Genomic DNA, 23,153 nt, shown 5'->3' on the forward strand with positions numbered 1-23,153 from the left:
TTTTGCTTTTGAAAAAAAGAACAGGGTGTGATGTTATTATTATTTTTGGGGGGGGGGGGGCGATGATGGCTTAACCGGTGGACGGAGTGAGTGCCTAAAAGATTTGCAAAGAAAAAAAAACAGACCAGTGACTGGAGTAAGTAAGGGTTAGGTACTGTACGTACTACTTCCGTCGCGACGGTTACCGCGCGGTCGAAATGAAAACGTTAGTTACTCTAGGTACCCTAGGCAGGCCGCAGGTATGCTCAATTTAATCAATTAAACAAACTTTTGCGCGCCCGTAACTCACGTCATTGGGCAAAAATGCAAAATCACGACGCGAACAGTATTCAAATGCCTTAAGTACTTCGTATCAAGTGCATACTACTACCTACATGACCTAGCGCAATAGCTCAAAAGCACAGACCACATGGTTGCTTCGCTCAATGCTACTATACTCAATACTTACATATATCTAGTAGTTAGTTAGTCTTATGTATTTAAGCAGATACTCTATATGCATATCATCAGCATATGTCTCTGGCTTGCAACATTGAACCTCTTCCAAAGTTTCTCCCATTCTTTTCACGCGTGTGAGATGTCCAGGGGTAATATTGATGACTGGGTTAACCTAGAATACTTTCATAGCTTATCCTATGTATCTCTAACCCATTTGACAAAGGAGAAAACAAAGTTTTTCTTGGCATTATTTTGAACAACAAAGAGCCGACCTGCCGGGCACTATCCAAAGGTTACGACTAGAATAATTTTGCAACACAGGAGCAAGGAAATATTCCGGTTAGATCTTATGCATGGTACGGACAATAACTTAGATTCATTACGTAACAAAATATCACGATAGATCCAGCAATAAAGCTACCAGCCTTGAAGACTTAGCTTCTAAAGTCTCAATTTGTGTATGTGTTTAGGTCACAGGGCGGGAATATCTCTGGTTTATTTTGATAATATGGTATAAAATATGGCATATAGGTTGTTTAATATCTTCTAACCTAGTATCTTCTAGATTTCGATTTCAACTAGGCTACAGGTTGACGACAGCTAAGCATTCTACAGCTTGGCCTTTGTCTGCGCCTTCGCCAGGATCGGCTGCATCTTAGTAGCCTTCATTACATCGCCCTTGATCTTGAGCTTCCCCGACATGAATAATCGTTGAGCGTTGGCCTGACCAGACACAAGCTTGCTAAAGTCTTCGTCGGAGAGAGATAGGGTGACTGTTTTGACATCCCGAATTAGCATGCTGGATTTAGACAGATGGGACTCGCTACCTCGAGCGCAATGTAGTTATACCTGTTGGTTTGGTTCCTAGGCCACTTCCGACAACACCCTTCTCCTTCAAATCAATATGCCAACTCTCTGTCTCGCCAGCTTTATTCTTTAGCGTGAATGCAAAAACAGCATTGCCTTGCTTAATAGCATCCTTCCGATCAGCTTCGCTGGACTGTAAGGATTCGTTGATGGCATCGAAAGCAGCCGATGAAGGGAAGCTGTCTACAAATAGGGAATGAGTTTGTCTTCTCTGCGGTACAAGATCGATCGAGATCTAGATAGGTAGCTTACCGTTCTTGAGACTCATTTTAACGAGTATTATGAAATATTCTATCCAAAATTTGATACGATGAAGTATTTGTTGGTGGTAAAAATACAAGAAGCGATGTTTCGATGAGGGACTGTAGCAAGCGAAGTGGAAATTGAGAAGTTATTCAAGTTGTCAGAGACGGTGGTATCGAGGAAATGCGAGGCTACATAACTAATAGCTGAGCTATGACGCTTGCGCTTATTCCTCCAGCCTTTGCACATGCCAATTGAACCTCGGTCCTTGCCTAATTCGTTCAGAACTTCACGTATCCTTACTGGCATGTGTAGGTAAGCAAGGACTAGGTCTGTGGTACCTAATAACCTGGAGAAACAAGGATCAGGCATACTACAATGTTAACTAATCTCTAGTTACTCACTAAAACTTTAGGTAGGCACTATTATGTACAGTTATTAACATAGGTTAACAGTTAACTATGATCGATGCTTCGTTGACATTATGGAAAGAACCTCGGATCGCGGCACCTGAGCTTTCATAGTTCATGTTGCACAATGGTTCAGGCTTGACCTTTGAAGTTTCAACTAACCAAGAAATGTTGAATCAGCCTCTTCTATCAAGCCACAGTCAACAACCCTCACACTGTGCACTGCATCATTCCAAGTTCAATGTTCGACATGCAACTCGAAGTTGCGACTCATTGTCGTGGTGTGCGAGATGAAATCGTGGGAACGCGACGTGCCCAAAAGGGTATGGATAGGTACCTAGGGCATCTCCGGGTATGCTCACTCAGGCAACGATTTGGTCGCCTATACCAACCCGCCTGTCAATAAAATCACATATATGATCACTCTGAAGCAGCAAGCAGCATACCAGACATAACTTTACGAGGATCACCTAAGCCAAACAAAACATGTCTATTTTCACAACACTTCCTTACGAGATTGTGATTGTGATATCCGCGTTGCGTGAGCTGGGCAGCCGAAATCTTGCAGCGCCAGATCCCCACAACTATCATCCCATACTCGGTGGTGTTGCTGGAAGCCTCACATGTGAGCCCACGAAATGAAAAGCTAGTCCAAGAGCTGCTCGAAACGTTATGTACGCAACCATCCAAGTTTACCGAACGTCTCCGGACCATGCCTGTGCCGCTTCTAAGAAGAATGGGACTTATATATGGAGTGATCCATGACTTGACTACCGACTTTGCCAGCAGCGCATGGACATGCCTACTTAAAAATGAAGAATTGGAACTGGCTGGGAGCCTCGTTTTGTCGCCGTCAGAATACCTCCGCTTTTGCCGAGCCTTTTATCGGGTGGAGTTATATCTTTGTCTCTTCCGCTGTAGAACTCGGTTGACGTCTGTACCCTTTGGTGAACACCACTTTTTTTCCAACCAGCCACCATGGGAAAAGGAGCAGCTCATCTCTGTCCTGGACTTTCTAGAGCTCAAGCTCTCAAAGGGTAAGTTGCTATTTACTAGGTATCCATGAAAACGTATCTCCGATGAGTTTGTGGTCATGAGCCCTCAGCGCTGGTGTCTAATTCCAATACGCAGCCTCTCATGATGTTCTAGCTCATGATGTTGAGTTTGGCGAGTTAAGGATCGACTATAGTTATCACGACTGCTGAGCATAACCAATTCAGGCAACTCTTGGTAAGCCACAATCCAACATCTTTACTTTATCTGCCACCATCTGTTGCTTACAAATAATGGTCATACCTAGCTATTACAGGGTGTCGACTTCATCCACAGCTTGATAAGTGAGAGCTCATACGACGACAAAAAGGCGCTATTAAAGTCTGCGTTCCTTGTTCCATATGGCCAAGCCAATCTCTACAATGCGCTTATATCACGGCCCGAATCGGACTTAAACAACATTGTCACAGTTTCTGATTACGCTGATGAGGACGACCTGGAAGCTCTGTTTCCGCCTATTGAAAGCCACGACCAGAACACAGATAAGGGCCCATTTGAAGCATGGCGTGTGGCCTTCAACCGCTTCAGTACGTGCATGTGGGTCATGCTCACAGATAACTCTGAATTGAGGGAGTGGGCTTATGTCTTCTGGGACTTGGATCGCATGGAAACTTCCGGCATGCTAGAACTGTTTGAATATGCCCCGGGGTATTCTGAGCTTGAACTTGCCTGCTATGATGATATAGACGAGATGCGCGAGTCGTTTGAAGAGCGCTCAAAGATTTGGCGAAAGGGCGGGTCGGGTTATTGGAGCAAAAATGATGAAAGCTGAATTGCATGGGGCTCTGAGCCATTGTGAGCCATCTGCTTTACAATCAACAAGACCACCACTACCTTACCTACTAGGTCGGTATCTTATTAACGATATAAGAACCCTAGACTAAAAAAGGGGCTAAATTAACTAGAACTAGAATTAATGACTGCGTCCGATTTTGACGAGCTAAAGAATCACGTAAGACAGACAGCCCATTCTGTGGGTCGCATATAGGATTGGAGATGCCATTTTCAGATCCCAAAGGCCTCCTCCAGTCCTGGAGACGTCTATGCTATGTACCCAAGGTAGGTAGGTACCTATAGATAGGCAACATTTATAATCAAAATGCAACACACACTCATGTACGCACCATGCGCTACTGTATTACTTGATATTTTAAAACCCCAGATTTCGGACGAGACCCACGAACTATTACATCGTACCCTAGTCCACATTCACATGTTGCAGGAGGATTGCGTCTCGCAGCTTATGGGGTTTTACCATATCGAGTCTTTCTCGTTTCGTTAGTCGTCTGCATATGGCCACGAGCAATCCAATAGGGCGTTTGTATGTTGCCCTTTCGTAGTTTTACCAAAAACGTGTAAAACCCCCCGCGCAGGAAACCCCTGAAAATCCTTACATACATATGTATGTAGATGATGCCTTACCTACCTAGGGTAGGTAGTGTACACAATGTAATCGACATCGTCCGATTTTTTTTCCCTAGTCTTTCGACTTATTTCCGGCATTACCCGTCTATTGTCACCGATGTCGTACAGGATGTCGTCCATGGATGTTGTTTTTATAGGCTCCGATATGATCGAGGGTTGCCAAGAACTAGTGTGCTGTCAATGCTGTCAAAAATCATAGTACTTACTATAGAGGGTCTAGATGCTGAACCGGGACCTGTCTACCCGAGATCTCACCTGCGTACTAACCTAGGTAGGTATCGTAGGATACTAGGCAGATATATTTATGTACACTACTTGCAGTCTTGCATATGGACATTCATGGACATTCTGGTGGCGTACCTCCATGTCCCCTATCCATTGAGGGTGTTGTTGTGCAGGCGTGCAGGTGTGCAGACGAGGTACGGGGAATGGGGAGGGGATTTATGGGATTTGAACCTCTTCTTCTACCATGTAGTATAGTGTTACCACGGTACGGACATGACGTAAAGGCGTCTGCTTTTGTATCGCACAAGTTTCGTCAGCATGACTGCCTTGGCTCTCTTTTACTAGCAGTTGGCATCAAAATTGACCCGGCCCTAGTCGCCGAACTGCCGAAGACTGGTCTCCTCGCCGACTATCTTATTCAATATTTCTTCGATTCCTAACACCGGCATCGATTTTTAGATTCAACAAGAAAAAATTCTCCTTTTCTGCTTCTGACCGTCGAGCAATCTTAACTGCAAGGTGTGACCATTTCCAGGCTTTTAGGAGCTAAAAACTCGGGGTCTCAGTCCGGCCACTCGGGATTTGAGTGTTGAAACCCCCATCAGGAAGCGTTGTCTGATTGGTTAATAGGGAATTGCGGAGATCTGAACATTTCTGAATAGTTCGATATCGCTGCGGACCAAATCTCAAGACTCGACGTATATCGAATGTACCAACCAGTCCCGGGGACCATCCTGTCGTCAAAGTCACCTGGCTTGGCTAATCCGTACAGCTGAATCGTTACAATGTGTCGTATGATGGCATGATAGCATATTCGAAAAATTGGATGACCAAAGTAGACAAGTCTGTTCTGTTATCGCGCCAGTTTGATTATTATTATACCTACTACCCCGTCTGCTCCCCGTCTGCGCCGCCTGGGCCGTTTTTTTCTAGCCTCGCCAATGTAGAGAAGTCAAAACCCGTGCTGAACATGCAAGGCTCAGACCCCGCGGGAACGGCCTCAAACTGAAGACCTTAGATCATTTTCGACTTCCAAGTTTTTATCACATTACAATTTAGCCACGTTTCTCGAACATAAGAAAAGATGGAGACTGTTAAGCGGACACAGGGATGCTGGACCTGCAAACGTAAGTTTCGAGTATAACATCAGCAAATCCCAAAAAAAAAAAACTTACTAAAATAAAAGAAACCTGTTGAAAAGGACGTAAGATTGGGTGTGACCGCGGCTATCCAGCCTGTAACAACTGTCTTCGTACCGGGAGGGAATGTCAAGGCTACGGGATCCGCCTGGCCTGGCCAGATCAGCCGGACGGTAGACGCAGACTAACTCGACTCCCGAACCACACGATCTACCATCACGAAATCGACTCCGCCTACTATGGCCAGCAATTTTTGAATGTGACCTATACGGATCTGGCTATAGCTAGGAAAGTCCTGGCGCCCATTGGCTTGACCATCCTACGAGCCCAGCCACGCCCTGGAAGAAGTATTCCCATATTCCCAAATTTTCAGGAAAGGGAGTCGCATCTGATTAATTACTGTGAGAACTAACTGACCAAACCTTTGATCTACCTACCTGCCTTCTTCGGAACTTGCGCTTACGTTTTTTTTTTGTTTGCCCCCCATCAGATCGGAGCAAGCTTTCACAGATGATATCCACAATTGATGTCAACAACGGTTTCCGTGAAGAGCTGATGCCTATGGCGCTTTCGACTATCGGTAGCGCTTCGGACGGTCTGCGGAATGCTATGCTTGCTGTGGCGGCTTTTCATCTTTGGGGCGCTGGGGAAGCTCTATCCTACAAGGCGGATGCCCTCCGATCTTTATCTTCCTCTCTATCGAGCCAGTCGGTCGGTATGACCGAGACGCAGCTAGCCACTTCTATGATGCTATGTGTCTATAATGTGAGAGACACAGCTTTCCTTCCTTCCTACTTGCTTGTACATGAGATGAGATCTGCTAATACCAAAGAAAAGGTTTTCGATGAGACGGAAGGTAACTGGAGCTTACACCTCCATGGCGCCCAGGAGATTCTTCGCAAGCTGGCAGATAAACACGGCGGACAGTTAAAATATAGCTTCTTGTATACATGGTTCTTGTATCATGAAATTCTAGGGGGCTTTAGCCAGCCTCTTCAACATGGACCCAATGGCCCAGCATCCCTTCAACTTTTACATGACTCAAATTTTGACAAGACTTTGGTATCTACTTCCCCCTTTGGAGACTACTCAGCTCGGGAAACAAATGACAAGCTAACATCCAGGTAGATCATAGGATCGCTCGGGTGTTCAGTAGAAGTCATGGAAATTATTAGCTTCGCCAACGGACTACGCGCAGCCGAGCTCCGGGGCGAATCCGCCGACCTTAGTCCCCAGAAGCGAGCGCAGAGGGCCGACGAGTGGCATTCGATTGAGAACAGAGTTACAAATCTTATACAACAGCTAGACCCCCGCGATGCGAGGCAGCTGCCGCAGCAAGAGCAGATCAGGATCTTAACCACCGCGGAGCTCTACCGCATCGCGGCCTTCCTGTACCTGCAGCGGACGGGCGACTGCAACGCGCAGAACCAAGAAGCGAGATCCCTGTACCTGGAGCAGGCGTTCAAGGCGCTCAACAGCTTAGAGGTCTGCACCAGCCCCTGGCCGCTCTTCGTAATTGCCTGCGAGACCGAGAACGACCACCAGCGAATAATGATCTTGCAGACGCTCGACCGCATGGATAACAGACGGCGCATTGGCAACGTGTTCGTCTTGAGAGCTATTATCGAGTCGTTCTGGAAACAGCAGGACCTCCAGGCTGATAGCTGCCGCGCTTCTAATCTCAAGTGGTGGAACGTGGTCAACCTCAACATCAACGCCCCGTGGAGTATCTGATTATTAGAACCTGTGGTATATGTGTATTGGATAAACGACGAAATCCACCGCCATCATCACCATCATTATTCCCATCACTAACTACTACCCCCTATCATAGCCACCATATATATATGCCCATATTGTATCCCATCACCACACCTCTTCCCAACCCCCTCGGCCACAGCCACCTACCTACCTACCTACTACCTACTTTGGCATATTCGTCACATGCAAATCCTTAGTAGGGTTAACCAATAAGCTCAGCAGATCCGGCCTCGCATAGTGTCCAACAACATCGATGAACGCCTTCGGGTAATCGATATCCCTTAAATCCACATCCGCCGTCAAGATACTCTCCTCGCCCGCGCCGATCGGTTCGCAGAGCGGCTTACCGTCCGGCCCGAAGATCATAGAAAATCCACCACCGGGCTAAACCAAAAAAAAAGGGGGAGAGGTGATGATGTTAGCCAGCCAACCTTATTCAAAATTCTACAAACAACAATGACAATGATGGAGTGTGAGAGAAGAAGAAGAAGAAGAAGCATGGGTATTGGAGTGAGTGGAGAGTGTTTGGGCGTGGGTTACCTACCGTCTTGGTGACTGGGTTGCCGGAAAGGTTGTTCTTTTCCAGGTTTTTTTCGGTCAGGATCTGGGATGCGACGAGGACGAAGCACTGCCCCTCTATAGCCATGAACTGGCTGGCTCGGTAGCTCGCCTCGCCGGTTTCGTGGTATAGCCACTTGAGCTTGGCGGGATCTGGCATCTCAAACTCTGCAGGCCAGCTTCACATTGTTTTTTTTTCGAGTTAGTAAGGCATGTCGTGTCTTTGGGTGTGCGTGTGTGTAAGGGGGGTGTAGGGAGGGGTTGGTAACGAAGGCCGTATCTAGTAACGAAGGAAGGAAGCTTGTGTGGGACGAGACTCACCTTGCCACATGTATCTGGACTCCTTGCGAGTATTCGTAGTAGCGAAGCAAAGGTTGCAGGTGTTCCCAGCAGTTCAACCCGCCAATCATACCGAACGGTGACGGTACCACACACTTGAGCGACTCGGCCTGCCCCTCGCCCCAAATGGTTCGCTCAATGTGCGTCGGCTTTATCTTTCTTCGGTGGTGGACTATGTCGCCTTCCGGCGAGATGAAGGACTGGGCCATGTAAAGGCTCCCGCCCTCCCGTTCGCTGTACCCGAGGACGACGAACATGCCGGCCTTCTTCACGGCAGCGAGGATCCGCTCCATCTGCTCCGAGTCCCGACGCATCGAGTTGGCCATGTAGTCGTGGATGATGTGGGCATTCTCGATCACACTCGAAGTCCACATGGACCTGGATTGAGGGAGACAGGTTTGACGTTAGCGTGCCCTGCAGTCCTACCAAAAAAAAGAAAAAGAAAAAGAAATAGAAATGTCTCAGCTAAGCTTACCACGGATATCCTGGGATCCATACTTCGGGAAACCCAAGCACCTGGACGCCATCCGCAGCGGCCCTCTCGATAAGCGAGATCGTCTTGTCTACACTCCCGTCAAGATCAAGCCATACTGGCTCTGCCTGGACGGCCCCGACGCGTACTTTGGCAGTCATGTTCTCGAGGTGGTTGTTGAAGAAATAATCTAAGGCAGCGGGTTTTTCTTCTGGGGGGTTTTTTTTTGGGAGGGTTTTCTCTCAGAGATAGGAAGGTGGGAGCATTACAGGATTATCAAACAACCATTGGCGACCACTGGCTTGTACCTTTTATACCATGTGCCGCCCATCGAGGGGGGAGAACCAAAACGATTGTACTGCTGCAGTGTAGGCATACCAGGTGCGGGGGAGACGTCTACGGCGTCTGCAGTCAGCAAGCAAGCAAGCAGACCCCAGAAAAGAAAAGGGAAAGAGAAAGAAAAAAAAACACCTCAGGCCATCCATGCTCTCTCGAATCCCGAGCTGTATGCGCCTTTCTCCGGCGTGGGTAGGTATTCTCTTTCTTTCCTTAGAGAGAGAAAATGGCCCCCAGCGACCGCGTTACTTCGGAGGGAAGCAGGATCGCCCATTTATTGGCCCTGCCGGCAGATTCAGCGCTAGAAGGGAACCAATGGTGCGCAATGCACCTCATGCTTCCTGCAGCTCCCTTCCCCATCCTTCCCAACTTTCTGCAGCAGACACCATTGCGACCCTCCTTGTGCACAGTCTCGGGTGCCAGCAGGAAAGCTCCAACGCCCGCCGCGTTGCCGTAGCATTTTTCTTTTATTATACACCCGTCGCACTCGATGCCAAGGTGCATTTTCACGTGAAAGCTTATTGCAGGCGCGAATATTTGTTGGTGATCTTTATTCTTGTAGAATACCTACCTACCATCGCACACGCACCAAACAAAGAAGAAGAAAACAGCAGGTGCTGGACTAGGACTAGGACTGAGGAGAGAGACCCATCTGATATCCATAACTCGTACGAGAGCGATCGCAGAGTCCTTCCAAACAGCTCTTCCCAGGATCTAACTAGTGGCCCTGGTCAACCACCGAGCACAGCTCTCACGTGGGTCCTCGCTCGGATCCGGGGAGGTTCCCGGGGGTTGAATAATAAGTGTGGGACGAGAGGGAAAAAAAAAAGGACAAGGGCTTGTGGGAGGCTCGATAAACATTCCTCAACTCGGCCTAGTTACACGGTTCAAAAGTTCTATATCTGGCATATGGAATCTCCTACGTATTATACAATACATAGTAGAGCGAAGCGAGTGCGTCTGCCATGTCTCGCTCGAGTTTGGCAACCATCATGAGGTAAATAAGTGCCGAGATAGGCAGGGGGGGGCCGTAGGTAGGACGACGGCACAAACAACATAACCCACCTAGCCTCGAAGTACTAACTACCTACCTACCTATCCTTTAATGTAAAATTTAGTCAAGGGATACGGATTGCCGTCGTCATCATCCATGACCTACTTACCTAACACCCTCGGACGAGCAACGTTCGGGATTCCAAGGTGTGGGGTCTCCTGCCTACATCCATGCCTTGCGGGAATTGGGGGATGCCCCGGATGTGCGGGATATCTCATGGGGTTTGGCTCGACCATATCCCGGGGGCCAGGACATACATCCATGGGTAGCCATTATATGACTCTCTGTTTCTCTCTCTCTTTAGGGTAGGGGAGCGAGCGGCGTCAAGCGCTTCCTGTTTAGGCGACTTACACGCTCGGGATTTCTTGATAAGGGAGCTGGAGACCCTCAATTGGGGGGAGCTGCCTGGTTAGGTAACAAGCTTCCCCGATTTCCCCTCCCGCACCTGAACGGTTCGATGATACGTCAGTGGAAGGATCGCATCCTTCCTCGCGTACCTACATTACACTTCTAGTAGCTTGCTGCTACAGTTATGTATTTTGGGGTTTGAAAGAGGGGGGGGGGGGCGCAAAATTGGAGAGACGACTAGTCTCTATGTAGGAGTAGCGAGAACGGGAGAGGATGGGGGGGAGGATAATTGGGGGCAGCAGGGCGACTTTATCATGGTGCGAACGTATGTTCTCAGAAGGGAAAGAATAATGCAGTCATGGAGGCACAACCACAGACAATCCGCTACTTTTGGCTGGGCTGGTGGACAGAAAGGGTTGACTCGTTGCGGTAAAAGGAAAGGAGCGGTGAAATTAACAAGTCATGTTTGCATACCTACCTACCTACCACTACCTAGGTACCTACACTACTTTCTTGCATCAGATCCGTGGGAAAGGCCGTAAGTAGGCCTTACGTAGAAGTGCCACCACCTGTGCCGCTATTTCAGCCAATGGTAAGCAAACCTTGCAACGACGTCGGGTTCGTGATTGGCTCCCTGGACAGCTGGAGCCCTACGAGATCTGTAAGGATGTATGACGGGATGTCATCTTATTTCTCTCTTTATTATGTGGCTTTGAGGAATACATAGCACAAGGTAAGTACCTACCTACGGGATTAATTAGGGTGATATGTAGGTAGCTAGGTAAATTACGTGAGCTGAGCGGGTTGCAGTCGTATTGGTTCACAAGTGGCAAAGCGACATGGGAAGCTGGTAAAGCAGGCTCTCTCTATCTCGAGTAAATTAGTCTACCAGGTTAGTCATCTCTACACAAACAGCACGAGGCTTATCTTTTGCTTTTTGCTCAGGTACGACTTGCTAGGTACCTGCATTTATATATGTGTAATTCTGGAAATGAATGTCTTAGATGTGATAAAGATGGCTGCTACCTACGTCTCTAGCTATTTAAGCGTGAGAGTGTTCTTCCCCCCCCTTTTACCAAATTTGTCTTGTGATCCCTTCTCCTCAACGCCTCATTAGGGAAGATTACCCGACGACCATAGGTACCTTACCCGTTCCCGAGTCGATCGAGGCCAAGACGGTTCAGCATACTTAGTAGGTACCTAATTTTAGGTATCTACTGACCTAGTCAGCCTAGTCCCGACGATGCCGGCCCGGGTTGAAGCAACGCCGGCCGGCGAAGGCCGGCTTCAACCTCGCCTTTCGAGGCTGACTATGGTCGCCCTGACGTTCGCAATCCTCAAGTGAGTCAGCATTCCGAGTTGTTTCGTGGCGCAAGCGATCAATCGGCAAAAAGTAGCATGTTAACTAACGATAGCGGCATCACGCAACGGCGGATAGTACATGGATCGCGCTGGCGGGATCGATCGGCCTGGTTCTTCCGTCGGGGGGCTCCGTCTCCTTTCTCTACGGCTTCATCTTCTGCGTCCTGTGCAACCTCGCCCTCGCTGCGAGCCTCGGCGAGCTCGCAGCTATCTGGCCCACGGCCGGCGGACAGTACCACTTCGTCTATGCCCTGTGTACCGATTGGTGGAGGCAGTCCATGGTAAGTGAACCAGAAACTCCTTGCACGGAATTTGAAAAGAAAAGAAAAAGAAAAAAGAACAAGAAGATTAAGGGGCTGATTTGGAGCTACTGTAGAGCTTCTGGGTGGGTTGGACCAATATCGCGGGATGGCTCACGCTCGTCACAACTGAAGGTTTCTTCGCCGGTAAGTTGCCCTTTTCCTCTCTAACATACACCACCGCCACCAAGTTTAACCGAATTATGATATCCATATGCCTATACATACAGGCTATTCACTGACACAACGCCTCCCCCAAACAACAGCCCAATTCATCCAAGCCGCCGCCGTCATCGCCTCCAACGGCACCTACACCATCTCAGCCTGGCGCACGTACCTGATCTTCCTCGCGATCCTGACCTTCACAGCGGGGTCCAACATCTGGGGGAACCGGATCCTGGGGCGGTGGAACGACGCGGCGCTGTACTGGTCGCTGCTCGGGGTGGTGGTGATCAGCATCGTGCTGCTGGCGACGACGTCGCCCAAGAACGACGCGCGCTTCGTGTTCGCCGAGTTCGAGAACGAGACCGGCTGGTCCGACGGCATGGCCTGGATCCTGGGCCTGCTGCAGAGCGCGCTCTCGCTTATCGGGTTCGATGCGGCGCTGCATATGACGGAGGAGATGCCAAGGCCGGCTGTCGATGCGCCGCGCGCCATCATATACGCTGTCATCGTTGGCGGTGTCACGGGCACCGCGTTTATTCTCGTTATATTGTTCTGTATCACTGACCCAGAGACGGTCCTCAACACTCCGACGAATATGCCCATCGCGGAGCTGATCCTTCAGGGGACCGGCAGTCGAGCGGCGGCGACGGTGCTGACGCTGATGCTGGCCGTGTGTTTCATCAACGGCACAAACGGCTGCGTCACGAGCTCGAGCAGGCTTCTCTACGCCATGGCTCGAGATAAGGGCATAGTGTTCCATGAATAGTTAGTGGCCCCCTCTCCCCCTTTCCCAATTTTCTTTATCCCAAAACCTCTCTACATCTTCTCCCGCACACCTGCCAACTAAACTAACCAACTTCCCAGCTTCACCCACATACCGCCCCACCTCAACGTCCCCGTCCGCACCATCGTCCTCACCTTCGTCTTCAACGTGCTCTTCGGCCTGCTGTACCTCGGGCCCTCGGTCGCCTTTAGTGCGTACGCCGCCAGCTGCACCATCTTCCTCAACGTCTCGTACGTGATCCCGGTTATCGTCCTGCTGCTGCGGGGCCGAGCCGTGCTTGAGAAACATCGGTCGCAGCAGCAGCAGCAGCAGCAGGCGTACTTCGCGCTGGGAAATGTGTGGGGGTACGCGCTGAATGGTGTCGCGGTGGTTTTTGTTAGCGTCACTTCTGTGGTTCGTCGCGTCCTATGGTTTCTTTCTGTTTCTTTTTCCTCTCGGAGGGGGGATGGTGTGTGCTGATTATAAGACAATAGTTCTTCTGCTTCCCGACCACCCTCCCCGTCTCGGGCGACGATATGAGTATGGACGCCCCTTAACCCCCTCCGCTCCAAGGCGGTTACTCTTTGCTAACCAATATTGAAACAGACTACGTCGCCGTCGTAATCGGCATATTCCTGATCCTGGTCGGCACTTACTGGATTACCTATGGCAAGACGTTCGAGGGCCCCGTAAGTTCATGCATTCTTCCTCCTCCCTCTCCCTCCCCCACCCCCTCCTTGGTCGTTTGTGAACCCAGTTCCGTTCCGTCACGCTAACGAAAGCAAAATGCTCGTCGTAGAAATTCGAAGCCATCATCGGACACGCACCCGAAGACGAGGAAGCGACGGCTGTTCCAGATGGCTCTTTGGACATACCCTCATCTTCGAACGGCCTGGATGAGAAGGAGAAAAGTGGCGTTTCTTGTTGAAGAAGAAGAGGAAAATTCTCTGCTATTTTCCCTTCTCTTCACTTCACTTCCTCTGTTTCGTCTGTTGCAAATCATATATCATATACCCTGATCTAGATAAGCTGAGATTGTTGAGATTGTTAAGAGAGCGGGATTAAGATACCTAATGTACATACGTACCTAATACTTACCCTACATTTAAACCTACATCATATATATGATACCAAATACTTGAATAACGCCGTTTTGGATATATGAGGTATGTAGATAGATGGATTTGCAAGTCCCCTATCGCAATGAGATAATTTTTTTGCCAGACCCCTTAAACGGAAAGCGCTGTTAGAGGGGGATTTGCGTAGTGGTTCGTGGTACTGTAGGTAGTAGCAAAATCCCGCGAAAAGTCCTCTCCTCCTACGTTAATTCCAAAAGAAAAAAAAAGAGAAAAAAAAGAGGCATCGCCGCAAAGATCTTCGCTCCTCAGCAAATCATGCCCTCCCCTCCAACATGCAAATCCCACCTGCCTCTCCCTTCAACACCCCTAATACCAAAAAAAAGTGAGTGTGAACCCAACCCAGAAAAAAAGAAATCCACCAATCAACTATCATTGACCCCAACCCGATTTGAACGGATAACCTTTCGATCTGGAGTCGAACGCGCTACCGTTGCGCCATGAGGCCCCTAGCCTTTCAGTTACAGTGCGAATGTCTCGCACGATGGACGGAGTTTAATTGATGGTATTTTGGCTTATATACTTACCTCTGGAGCTACCCTAGGTGAGTTGAGGCTACTACGTGAATTAGTTACCATTTAGCACCCATTGGCATCACTCCCTCGCTACTATGGATGTGAACTAAACAGATTCTGCCAATTTGCAACACCCATACTAACCTGCCTGCCTGGATGCCTACTCTACCATCTACAATATAGCATCCACGACGCCTACCTAGACTAGATTAACGCACCTATCACGACTACCTATCGAACCCTTACGTTGCCTTCGGCGACATATCTACTCCATTCAAATCACAGTGGCGACTCGGTAATTGCTCTATAATATGTTCATTGGTAATTGGGTATATACATAAAAATTAACATATTTACATTGAAAAGACCGTAAGACAACCATGAATCCGTCCATCTAAGTTCTAGGTCATGCTAGGTGGTTTGGCTGTTTTTGTTTTGCTCATGCGGTTGAATCTGAATCCATAGTAGGTACATGCAATCAATGAATTTTCCGCCTCAAAACTTGACTCGAAGCTCATGGGTATAAAATGTCAAGCCTCCTGCTAAGCACCTAGTGCAAATGTGATAACGCCGAGTAATGTGATAATTGTGGAATCCTCGCAATGCTATCTCCATGTTCTTTTCATCTAATTCGAATAGCGTTCATCATAGTCGCCACTTTTAAGATGAGTTCCTAAAATTTGATCAATCATGACATCTCTCGTCTAGCTCCAGAAAGCCTTGTTTCAAGATTAGGTACGTGGTGGCCTGGCTTAGAGTAATATACAGCGCCTTGGCCGCCACCATGACCTGTTTTCGACGGTTGCGGCCTCATACGTCCATGTAATGTAGTCGTCAGAGGGTGTCGAATATAGTGTAGGTAGGTAGTTCGTCGCTTGCATGGGAAATTTCCGAGTTTCAAGTTGCCTTATTTGGGGCTCGCACGCTTTGCCCTAGCTGGTAAGCGGAATATCTAAATACTCGCGCCTTTGATAATTCGTAGCGGCCCGGTTTGATCTTGTTATGCTGAAGTCCCGCCCGCTCAAGAGTAGGGAAGATTCGACTCGCTTTTATATCCGGGCTCTGTAGGCTCGATATCTTTCACGGGGTGCAATAACATCGGTGGTAAGCAGGGTCGCCCGTAAAGTTCTTCCCAGTCTTTGCCACCTATGCCGGTGTCCTCCCAACCCATGAGGTTGAGATAAAGTCTCTGTGGGGGGTTTGCGCGATAATACCAGGTTGTCCCCCGGTATCTTGCTTCGCGTCCCCAGCCCATGGCGCAACCAATGCCCCCGCTTTCGCCTTTTTGACCGCCATTAAACCACTTGGCGAGGTCCTTGCCTTGCCATGGTCTATCGAAGTAGACAGGCATCGGGGCGTAAACTGCTTTGAGGCCGTGGAGAAGTGCGACGGTCTGGGTGACCATTTCTGACGAGATATGATTGCCTCGAACGTTCTCCACGTGCATGATATCGAGCAACCTCTTGGAAACTCTTGAATGCGTCACAATCGTGGCTCTTCTCGGTAGATCTGTGGTTTCATGTGTAGAATCATTAAATCCCCAAAGCTCATTTCCACTGATCCAAGAGCTATTGAGCGGGTTGAAGATGGGAGCGACAGTAATGAGATCTGCCTCTTCACCAACACCCCACTTGTAGTTATCATCCTCAGGTTTTGTAACCGGAGGTTTGGGCCCGACAGGATTGACGAAGGGTAACTTTGGAGCACCCCAAACTGTGTCGTCCCCTGATACGCGCTCAACCTCCTTTCGGAAGTCCGTGTTGTAGTCTCCATGGATGGAAGGGATATAATAGCGTTCGTTTCGCTCCCAAAGCCCTCGCCGAGGTTGACGCTTGGCAAAGGCAACCAACTTCTCCACAAAATCATAATTATGGCCAGTGACTCTTGCATCGATCTCCCAGTTCCAAACAAAGTCGTATTCGGGAAACTCCTGCGCAAATTTCTGGACTGAAAGCCACTGCGAGACATGTACAGTTGCCTTTTTAGGGTCAATCTTGGGGTACATGGTCTGTGTGGCTTCGTCATTCCAGAGAATTGCAATGTCTCTAAACTCAGGAGGTACGTTCTTCTCTAGCACGTATTGGTAAGTTGCCTCATCATCCCAGATGGCATATGCGGTGTCTTTGACGTGCACAAAAAGATAAACGTGATATTGGCCACCAGTATGTAAGGAAAGCTCAGTGATCAAAGACCGAATAACCTGCCTATCATTCTCGCTGTATTCCTTGCCAGTATAGGTTCGCAGCAATAGCGCGGTTCTGGATTCAGTTCCAGTGATAGGCTTAGATTTCCCAGACGTAGCACGCTCGATAGGGCCGTTTCTTCGCCGCAATGATGGTGTTGCCACTTTGGGGGCGCTATCGTAGAGGGGAGATCCTGATGAAGCACGATCCTTTTCATCGCTGTCAATGACTGGCGAACTCGAATTGTCGCGTGAGTAGACGGAAGTGATATAAGGGTTAGAATGTCCTTGCAAGTCAAACCGAGCCATGTTCTGCTTGGAGCATTTTTCTTGCAGTTGACCCCAATGAACCTCATCCCAATTAACCCGTGCAGCTGAGGTGTCATTATCCGCCTGGAAACCGTATATGCCTAGTCGTGTCTCACGCTCATAACACAAGTTCCCATCCATGCCAAGAGCGTTGTAGCTTCCGAATCCAGGTTCGGGGAATTCTTTTGGCTGACCCTTGAAAACCAATACGTCCCCCACTGGCTTGCCATCTGGACCTTCGCATTGCACATATTGGGCTCTTTCAGCAAGCCAAGTCTTTTCATTGTACTTGGGATATGGCTTATAAATGTAAGGTTGATGGTCACTGAAATATGCCTTTTCCGTGGCGGGTGTTAAGTGTTCTTCGATGGTTAGAGATCGTTTCTTGGCAGGGTCAAGAGTATTGAGTGTCTGTCCATAGATTGCATCGGCGCCCGGCTCTCTGTATGGTTGTTAAAATATGTTGCCATGATACGAATAGATGATCCACTTACTTCGCAAGCGCATCATATTCTCTATCAAATTGAGACCGTAGATTTTCCTCCCTCCTATCTTCTTCCTCTTTCTTTTTCTCTTCGTCTGTCTTTTCTGGTTCTTTTGGCTGTGCTTGTTCTTGTGCTTCAGGCTGAGTCTGTTGATTCTGATCCTCGTAAGTGGGCTCGCTCGGTGGTAAAGGGGCTGGCTCTAAAGGAGCTTGGTCTTCCTTGGTGTCGGTGCCAGCTTTCAAAGGGGGTTGTGGTAATACATCAGAGCTTCCGTCGAACACGCGCGGCGTTGGAGGAAGGGCAGGATTATGCAACAAAACCCAGTAGGCGGCAGCGACAAAGATGGCAAAGACCAGCAGACTTCTAGGCCGCGACAGTAATCGACGAGGTTGTACCGCTAACATCATATCAGGCCAATTGGCGAAATATGCAATATATTTGGCAGTCGGGGGCGATATGTTAGTATCGCGAGGATATTCACGGGTTATTGGTTAGGCACATCCCATGGCGAGATTCAGGCAATTGTCATATAAATCGGTTGGTTGTTGGATGTTGGGTAGGAGATTGGTAGGGAATTCTATATCGTGAGGATCGATTCCTAGATTAAACGTTCCAGATCAAATTCTTGAACCGGGAATTTGATATTTGGCGCGTAAATAGATCACGATGGTAGTCAAGGGAGAGGCCGATTGTACTTCGCACGTACGTGTTATTAAGTATCGGGTATCGAATACAAGGTGTTGAGTATCGTTTGAAGACGTATTGTCCAGAATACAGAAATGGGCAGCAGTAGAAAATATCGGTATGAACCTTGGAAAAGAGTGTACGGGTTTATGACTGCGGTGGATAACCGGTCGGGTAAAAAAACGGTTACGACAGATGCTCAAAATGCAAGAAGTCGAGTTTGATACATAATATGTCGATGACGACCGAGACGGAACTAAATGAAAGAAAAAATGCCCTAACTGGAAAAAAATTCCAATCAAAGAGTACACTTGAATACACTTGACTCGAACAGAGGAAAATATGATAAGTGCAAAAAAAGGGACTGGGGAAATCGCGAATCGCTGTCTTGGCCACGGTGATCAACACCAAAAGCCGCTTAAGTGGGATGCCTGAAATTGGATATCCCCCTTCCCTGACCTTTTTGGGAAAGAAGTTGAAGGTTTAAAGTTGCGCAACTAGGGCATGCCCGGCATGGTGAACGATACATACGTAGTACTAACAATTGAAGTACAGTAAACCTTGGCCATAACGATTCGGTAGACAACGATATTTTTGTATAACGATATAATTTTGGGAACATTGCAATTTTGTATGGGAAATAACGATATTTTAACCTTAGCGATATATCGTTAATTTTTTGACCGCCACCACCAAGATCGTTATGGACCATGTGTAAAAAACCGTTTATTTTGATAAATTTTTGGTGGAATAAGTGGAATTTTGCGTTTGGTAGCCAATTGGACTGTCCTTTTTTCAGGTAAATCTAATCACCGCCACGATATCTAATCGCCGAAAAATTGGCTTACTGCATAATATCTATTGTACAATATTTTTCATAAAATAGTAAGTACCTTTTCCAATAAAATGGCAGTAAAGGTACAACGGAAGTACACGGACCATGACAGTGGGTCCATCTCTACATAACGATACCTCTCTATAACGAATTAAGAGTGGTGTTTTTTCCATATCGTTATGGCCAAGGTTTACTGTATTACAACGGTCCTTTACTTCAAAGGATGCTGTTAATAACTGCTTGTACAGGATACTTTATCATTAGGATTCGATTAGAAACTTGAATGTATCCCTAGCATTCACATGGTACACTTCATGCAGATTTTTAGCAAGTAGGTACAAAGGAGGTGTGGGGGTTTCAGTGACCAGGTTCGGCCAGATATGTATTCAATACAGCGGGAGATGCTTAGCGCCTTAGCGCTTTAGATTACCTGTGGTTACGCATATGTAGCTAGCACACCGTAGTTATACCTAGCACACACGTGTATGTCACTGTATGATTCTTTGTTTCAACTTAGAGCCTTGGAACTCTTGGGCAGTTTTTGTATAATAACTTGTAGTTGTACATCCTTAAGACAACACGGCACTTAACTATCCTTACCTTGCTTGCTTGTCTACTTACAGTACATTGATATATATACTCGGTTATAAGTGGTATATGATACAAATAGACAATAACTATGCAGGTACCTACAATTAGTGGACGTTTCAGCAACAGTGACAAGGTAAAGAATAAAGAAAGATAAGACAGTTCTGGACTTCTGACATTAGTTGATTGTGGGGATTGGTCCGTGTGCTATCCCGAAGTGGATACCACCTACTTACACTATTTAGCTGCACACAGGGGGGGCATTAGCGTCACAGCATGCATCGCCCAGATTCGCTCTTAGCATGTCTGACATTGTCTGTACCTTATTACTAAGGTACGGGTGGCTGCTGTGCAGTTCTTTGTGTCACGTACTTAGCGTAGTTGATTCAATTTGGACTCTGGAAATGGGATAAACGAATCCTTGGGGATTTTTTTAGTGTTATCAACATGTGATTACTATGTACTAGTAGTAACTACAATTATAAAAAAAAAACCCAATCAAACTTCAAGTGTTCATTTCACTTTTCTCTTCTACCCGTTAGTTTCTTCAGTTCATCTTATCTTTGAAAGTTGCCCAGCTGTTCGCCCAGCTGTTAAGGGGAATTTATTATGCTCTAGACCAAGGTCCCAAGGTCCCACTAGTCAATTCTTTATGCTCCCTATCCTATCCTATCTTATCCTATCCCCAATTCCCCATGTCTCCCGCTCTGGGTATATTTAACTACACTAGTAGCTAACTTATCATGGATATGAGTTGACGCAAGAGAAGGCCCCGAATTGCCTTGTGCTAAAGGAGACAAGACATCACATCACACTGGATTGTAGGTGAAATGATACTCCACATCCAAGTGTCCAGTAAATCACAGACCACCCACTGCACTGTGCCACTGGCAATCCGACAGTTTTAGCTCTTCTTGTCACACAGTCTTAGACTCTTAGCACAAGCGAATCGCAATCTTCATGGACATCGTCATTTTAGATCCTTACAAGGCTGGCGGATGAATTGTCCCCGCGCAGGCTGTCGCGATGAGTTGTAGTCAGTTACTAACACAAATCTGCGATCATCTGAAGATCAGCACCCATCCGATACATGGAGAAAATATCCGTCCTTTTGCAGAATCTGGCAATTCGTGGGCATTTATTCTGCTCAACTCCACTTCTGCTGGCGTCTTTTGTATGGGGCACATGCTGACGTGTAGGTAGCGGGAGGTATTATCATTTCTAAACATAGGTTGGTAGGTTACCAAGTACCGAAGGACACAGTGACATAAGAATCGGAAGACCGGAATAGTTACTCTTGTCAACCAGGAAAGAAACAAAAGAAGAGAACATGACAGTTGCCAATGCGCCATTGGAGGTAAAACCCAGTACAATCTGATACACACACACAACACCATCAACTCCATACATAGTAAGGATAGCACGGGCGGCTCGAAAGCCACCTATCACGCCATTGGACAGGAGGCACAGCAACGCTCGCGATCGTCATCGTGCGTCGATCTTAGACGATCCAATCAAGGAGCCTCGTCGGTAGTTTTTCCCATCGTTCGTGTCAGCCTAATGTTGCATTCGTTAGATATTTCGCTAAGTACGTAACACATTCTAGACTCTAGTGTAAGTAAGCCTTCCTACATATGTCTCAAAGCCGCAGATGAGGTAGACTACACTTGATATATCTACCTAAATAACATGATAGCAGGTAGGCAGTTCATTCTACAGCTACATAGATAGGTACACAAGGGCTACTTGTCTCTATCTAGTATGTAGTGTAAGTAAGTACCTACCTACCTACCTAGGTTAAGCAGCCCGGTTCACCGAAAGAAGGAATCCTTTCCAGATTCCTGCCGACCTACCTAGTCCGTATACACAAACACAGACGGCCCCCATTTTATATTAGATGTGCTCAGCCGTAACGTCCTACCCCACCGCCGGCGCCAGCCCACGGCGCGGACATGCCGGCGATTCCCGTTGCAAATCTATATATATTATGAACGGCCCAGCGATGGCGTCACCTGTAGTCTGTGCCTCCATAGCACATAGTCAGGGACTCGGACTCCGTAAGAGGATAGATAAATGAAGTGCTGTAAGAAGCGAGCAATTCCTACATCTAGGTAGGAATGTAGTACCTATGTATGTATTCAGTACTAGGTAGATACCTAGTAATGCCAGATACCTACCTACCTACCTACATACATACATACACAAACATTGAAACTATATATGTGAAACATCCAGATGACGTCTCTGTATTAGGTAGCCATCTGCCTGCCTGTCTCCCTACTGTGCACACCCACCAAACCACAGAATCGTCTGCACCCTCTCGAGCACCCTCTCGATATCGTCCCCGCCTACAGGATCTTGCCGATGAAACAAAACCACCATGTTTCTAGATCGATCTTTTGATTTAGGAGTTCGGGGGTTAGGAGGTATGGGGACACGAATAATAACGGCTGACGACGGGTGGATATCTATCTCGGTAGCCGTAGAAGGGGGCAAACAGATTGCGATCTTGCGGCTGTAACGTATGGGATATGGATACCTTACATACCTAACCTAGGTAGGTAGGTAGGTATGTAGGCTGGCCGGTGGGTAATACCTACCTATGTATTTTATCGTCGGGTACCGACATTCGGCAGTCACGGGTATTCCCTTATCAGATTACCTAGGTTTTGCTCGAGTCTGAGATCGGGCTTAAGTAGGATAAGTTGTACGTACTATGTAGGTAGAGAGGGTGTCACGACGGATAGCTATTTACAAGGTTAATTTTAGGCACTTGGACAATAAGATCACGGACATGCCGAGTATTATGGAATCATAGATATGAAGAATCTAGTGAGTGTGTATTCATTGTTTGATTTTTCTATCATCTATCTTCCGCATTTCGGAGTAAACCGCAACAGTGGCAGTATTCACAGCGAACGGCGCAACGAAACAAGTGCGCAGGCCAAGTTAGCTCGTAGCCATGCTGGATCTCTCCGAAACCATCGGTTACTTCATCCCCTCTCCTCTCTTCTCTCTAACCCCTAATTCGCTCGAAGGTCTAGCTCACCACCACTCGAGGAGATCCGTCCACACCGTGCTCTAAAGGGCCTTCGCGGACCCTACGTACCAGTTCCAACCTCTATATAGAAGACGTGATCTCCATGCATCGGAGACAACGCA

At 47.7% G+C, this 23,153-nt stretch overlaps 9 protein-coding genes and 1 non-coding gene across 10 annotated transcripts; 5 read left to right on the forward strand and 5 right to left on the reverse strand.

Moving 5' to 3' along the window:
• Nucleotides 1-522: 522 nt before the first annotated feature.
• GGS25DRAFT_500285 (sterol-binding-like protein) lies at nucleotides 523-1,790 on the reverse strand. The gene is made up of 4 exons (XM_049261851.1): nucleotides 1,558-1,790; nucleotides 1,288-1,488; nucleotides 1,004-1,211; nucleotides 523-949 (listed from the first exon to the last, which is right to left on the reverse strand). The coding sequence occupies exons 1-3, from the start codon at nucleotides 1,571-1,573 to the stop codon at nucleotides 1,048-1,050; spliced, it is 381 nt and encodes a 126-aa protein (XP_049114912.1). The 5' UTR covers nucleotides 1,574-1,790; the 3' UTR covers nucleotides 523-949; nucleotides 1,004-1,047.
• Nucleotides 1,791-2,461: 671 nt separating this feature from the next.
• On the forward strand, nucleotides 2,462-4,132 carry GGS25DRAFT_379820 (uncharacterized protein). The gene is made up of 4 exons (XM_049258260.1): nucleotides 2,462-2,995; nucleotides 3,136-3,188; nucleotides 3,259-3,857; nucleotides 3,917-4,132. Exons 1-3 carry the CDS (start codon nucleotides 2,671-2,673, stop codon nucleotides 3,781-3,783), a joined length of 903 nt encoding a protein of 300 aa, XP_049114913.1. The 5' UTR covers nucleotides 2,462-2,670; the 3' UTR covers nucleotides 3,784-3,857; nucleotides 3,917-4,132.
• Nucleotides 4,133-5,331: 1,199 nt separating this feature from the next.
• GGS25DRAFT_380080 (fungal-specific transcription factor domain-containing protein) lies at nucleotides 5,332-7,629 on the forward strand. Its single transcript, XM_049258264.1, has 5 exons — nucleotides 5,332-5,788; nucleotides 5,863-6,201; nucleotides 6,291-6,565; nucleotides 6,638-6,862; nucleotides 6,929-7,629. Exons 1-5 carry the CDS (start codon nucleotides 5,746-5,748, stop codon nucleotides 7,532-7,534), a joined length of 1,488 nt encoding a protein of 495 aa, XP_049114914.1. The 5' UTR covers nucleotides 5,332-5,745; the 3' UTR covers nucleotides 7,535-7,629.
• GGS25DRAFT_379929 (putative nitrilase) lies at nucleotides 7,618-9,252 on the reverse strand. The gene is made up of 4 exons (XM_049258263.1): nucleotides 8,934-9,252; nucleotides 8,441-8,836; nucleotides 8,106-8,298; nucleotides 7,618-7,945 (listed from the first exon to the last, which is right to left on the reverse strand). Exons 1-4 carry the CDS (start codon nucleotides 9,089-9,091, stop codon nucleotides 7,724-7,726), a joined length of 969 nt encoding a protein of 322 aa, XP_049114915.1. The 5' UTR covers nucleotides 9,092-9,252; the 3' UTR covers nucleotides 7,618-7,723.
• On the forward strand, nucleotides 9,124-10,622 carry GGS25DRAFT_379916 (uncharacterized protein). The gene has a single exon (XM_049258262.1). It carries the CDS (start codon nucleotides 9,414-9,416, stop codon nucleotides 10,260-10,262), a length of 849 nt encoding a protein of 282 aa, XP_049114916.1. The 5' UTR covers nucleotides 9,124-9,413; the 3' UTR covers nucleotides 10,263-10,622.
• An 869-nt stretch (nucleotides 10,623-11,491) lies between these two features.
• Nucleotides 11,492-14,418, forward strand: GGS25DRAFT_379842 (amino acid transporter). The gene is made up of 10 exons (XM_049258261.1): nucleotides 11,492-11,716; nucleotides 11,786-11,808; nucleotides 11,879-12,009; nucleotides 12,107-12,311; nucleotides 12,407-12,476; nucleotides 12,596-13,259; nucleotides 13,359-13,671; nucleotides 13,752-13,797; nucleotides 13,864-13,946; nucleotides 14,057-14,418. Exons 3-10 carry the CDS (start codon nucleotides 11,912-11,914, stop codon nucleotides 14,183-14,185), a joined length of 1,608 nt encoding a protein of 535 aa, XP_049114917.1. The 5' UTR covers nucleotides 11,492-11,716; nucleotides 11,786-11,808; nucleotides 11,879-11,911; the 3' UTR covers nucleotides 14,186-14,418.
• A 113-nt stretch (nucleotides 14,419-14,531) lies between these two features.
• Nucleotides 14,532-14,874, forward strand: GGS25DRAFT_500324 (uncharacterized protein). The gene has a single exon (XM_049261852.1). The coding sequence runs from the start codon at nucleotides 14,652-14,654 to the stop codon at nucleotides 14,835-14,837; it is 186 nt and encodes a 61-aa protein (XP_049114918.1). The 5' UTR covers nucleotides 14,532-14,651; the 3' UTR covers nucleotides 14,838-14,874.
• GGS25DRAFT_t79 lies at nucleotides 14,770-14,841 on the reverse strand. Its single transcript has one exon. It is a non-coding gene; the product is annotated as a tRNA-Trp (tRNA).
• A 648-nt stretch (nucleotides 14,875-15,522) lies between the features above and the next one.
• On the reverse strand, nucleotides 15,523-18,638 carry GGS25DRAFT_380736 (uncharacterized protein). The gene is made up of 2 exons (XM_049258265.1): nucleotides 17,894-18,638; nucleotides 15,523-17,841 (listed from the first exon to the last, which is right to left on the reverse strand). The coding sequence occupies exons 1-2, from the start codon at nucleotides 18,289-18,291 to the stop codon at nucleotides 15,930-15,932; spliced, it is 2,310 nt and encodes a 769-aa protein (XP_049114919.1). The 5' UTR covers nucleotides 18,292-18,638; the 3' UTR covers nucleotides 15,523-15,929.
• Nucleotides 18,639-20,536: 1,898 nt separating this feature from the next.
• GGS25DRAFT_500327 (uncharacterized protein) lies at nucleotides 20,537-22,629 on the reverse strand. Its single transcript, XM_049261853.1, has one exon. It carries the CDS (start codon nucleotides 21,395-21,397, stop codon nucleotides 21,053-21,055), a length of 345 nt encoding a protein of 114 aa, XP_049114920.1. The 5' UTR covers nucleotides 21,398-22,629; the 3' UTR covers nucleotides 20,537-21,052.
• Nucleotides 22,630-23,153: the final 524 nt, after the last annotated feature.

This window comes from Hypoxylon fragiforme, assembly GCF_022984875.1.
Source record: "Hypoxylon fragiforme strain CBS 206.31 chromosome Unknown GGS25scaffold_7, whole genome shotgun sequence".
Classification (NCBI taxonomy): domain Eukaryota; kingdom Fungi; phylum Ascomycota; class Sordariomycetes; order Xylariales; family Hypoxylaceae; genus Hypoxylon; species Hypoxylon fragiforme.

Coding starts and splice junctions, on each gene's coding strand:
- GGS25DRAFT_379820 (XM_049258260.1), top strand. CDS start 2,671: ATGCCTGTGCCGCTTCTAAGAAGAATGGGACTTATATATGGAGTGATC. Junction 2,996..3,135: donor AGAGCTCAAGCTCTCAAAGG/GTAAGTTGCTAT, acceptor TGGCGAGTTAAG/GATCGACTATAGTTATCACG. Junction 3,189..3,258: donor ACCAATTCAGGCAACTCTTG/GTAAGCCACAAT, acceptor GGTCATACCTAG/CTATTACAGGGTGTCGACTT.
- GGS25DRAFT_500327 (XM_049261853.1), bottom strand. CDS start 21,397: ATGGAGTTGATGGTGTTGTGTGTGTGTATCAGATTGTACTGGGTTTTA.
- GGS25DRAFT_500285 (XM_049261851.1), bottom strand. Junction 1,212..1,287: donor CCTAGGAACCAAACCAACAG/GTATAACTACAT, acceptor ATGTCAAAACAG/TCACCCTATCTCTCTCCGAC.
- GGS25DRAFT_380080 (XM_049258264.1), top strand. CDS start 5,746: ATGGAGACTGTTAAGCGGACACAGGGATGCTGGACCTGCAAAC. Junction 6,202..6,290: donor GTCGCATCTGATTAATTACT/GTGAGAACTAAC, acceptor GCCCCCCATCAG/ATCGGAGCAAGCTTTCACAG. Junction 6,566..6,637: donor TGATGCTATGTGTCTATAAT/GTGAGAGACACA, acceptor ACCAAAGAAAAG/GTTTTCGATGAGACGGAAGG.
- GGS25DRAFT_379916 (XM_049258262.1), top strand. CDS start 9,414: ATGCTCTCTCGAATCCCGAGCTGTATGCGCCTTTCTCCGGCGTGGGTA.
- GGS25DRAFT_379842 (XM_049258261.1), top strand. CDS start 11,912: ATGCCGGCCCGGGTTGAAGCAACGCCGGCCGGCGAAGGCCGGCTTCAA. Junction 12,312..12,406: donor ATTGGTGGAGGCAGTCCATG/GTAAGTGAACCA, acceptor GAGCTACTGTAG/AGCTTCTGGGTGGGTTGGAC. Junction 13,798..13,863: donor CGTCTCGGGCGACGATATGA/GTATGGACGCCC, acceptor ATATTGAAACAG/ACTACGTCGCCGTCGTAATC.
- GGS25DRAFT_500324 (XM_049261852.1), top strand. CDS start 14,652: ATGCCCTCCCCTCCAACATGCAAATCCCACCTGCCTCTCCCTTCAACA.
- GGS25DRAFT_380736 (XM_049258265.1), bottom strand. CDS start 18,291: ATGATGTTAGCGGTACAACCTCGTCGATTACTGTCGCGGCCTAGAAGT. Junction 17,842..17,893: donor GAATATGATGCGCTTGCGAA/GTAAGTGGATCA, acceptor ACAACCATACAG/AGAGCCGGGCGCCGATGCAA.
- GGS25DRAFT_379929 (XM_049258263.1), bottom strand. CDS start 9,091: ATGACTGCCAAAGTACGCGTCGGGGCCGTCCAGGCAGAGCCAGTATGG. Junction 8,837..8,933: donor TGGATCCCAGGATATCCGTG/GTAAGCTTAGCT, acceptor CCCTCAATCCAG/GTCCATGTGGACTTCGAGTG. Junction 7,946..8,105: donor GCAACCCAGTCACCAAGACG/GTAGGTAACCCA, acceptor TTTTTGGTTTAG/CCCGGTGGTGGATTTTCTAT.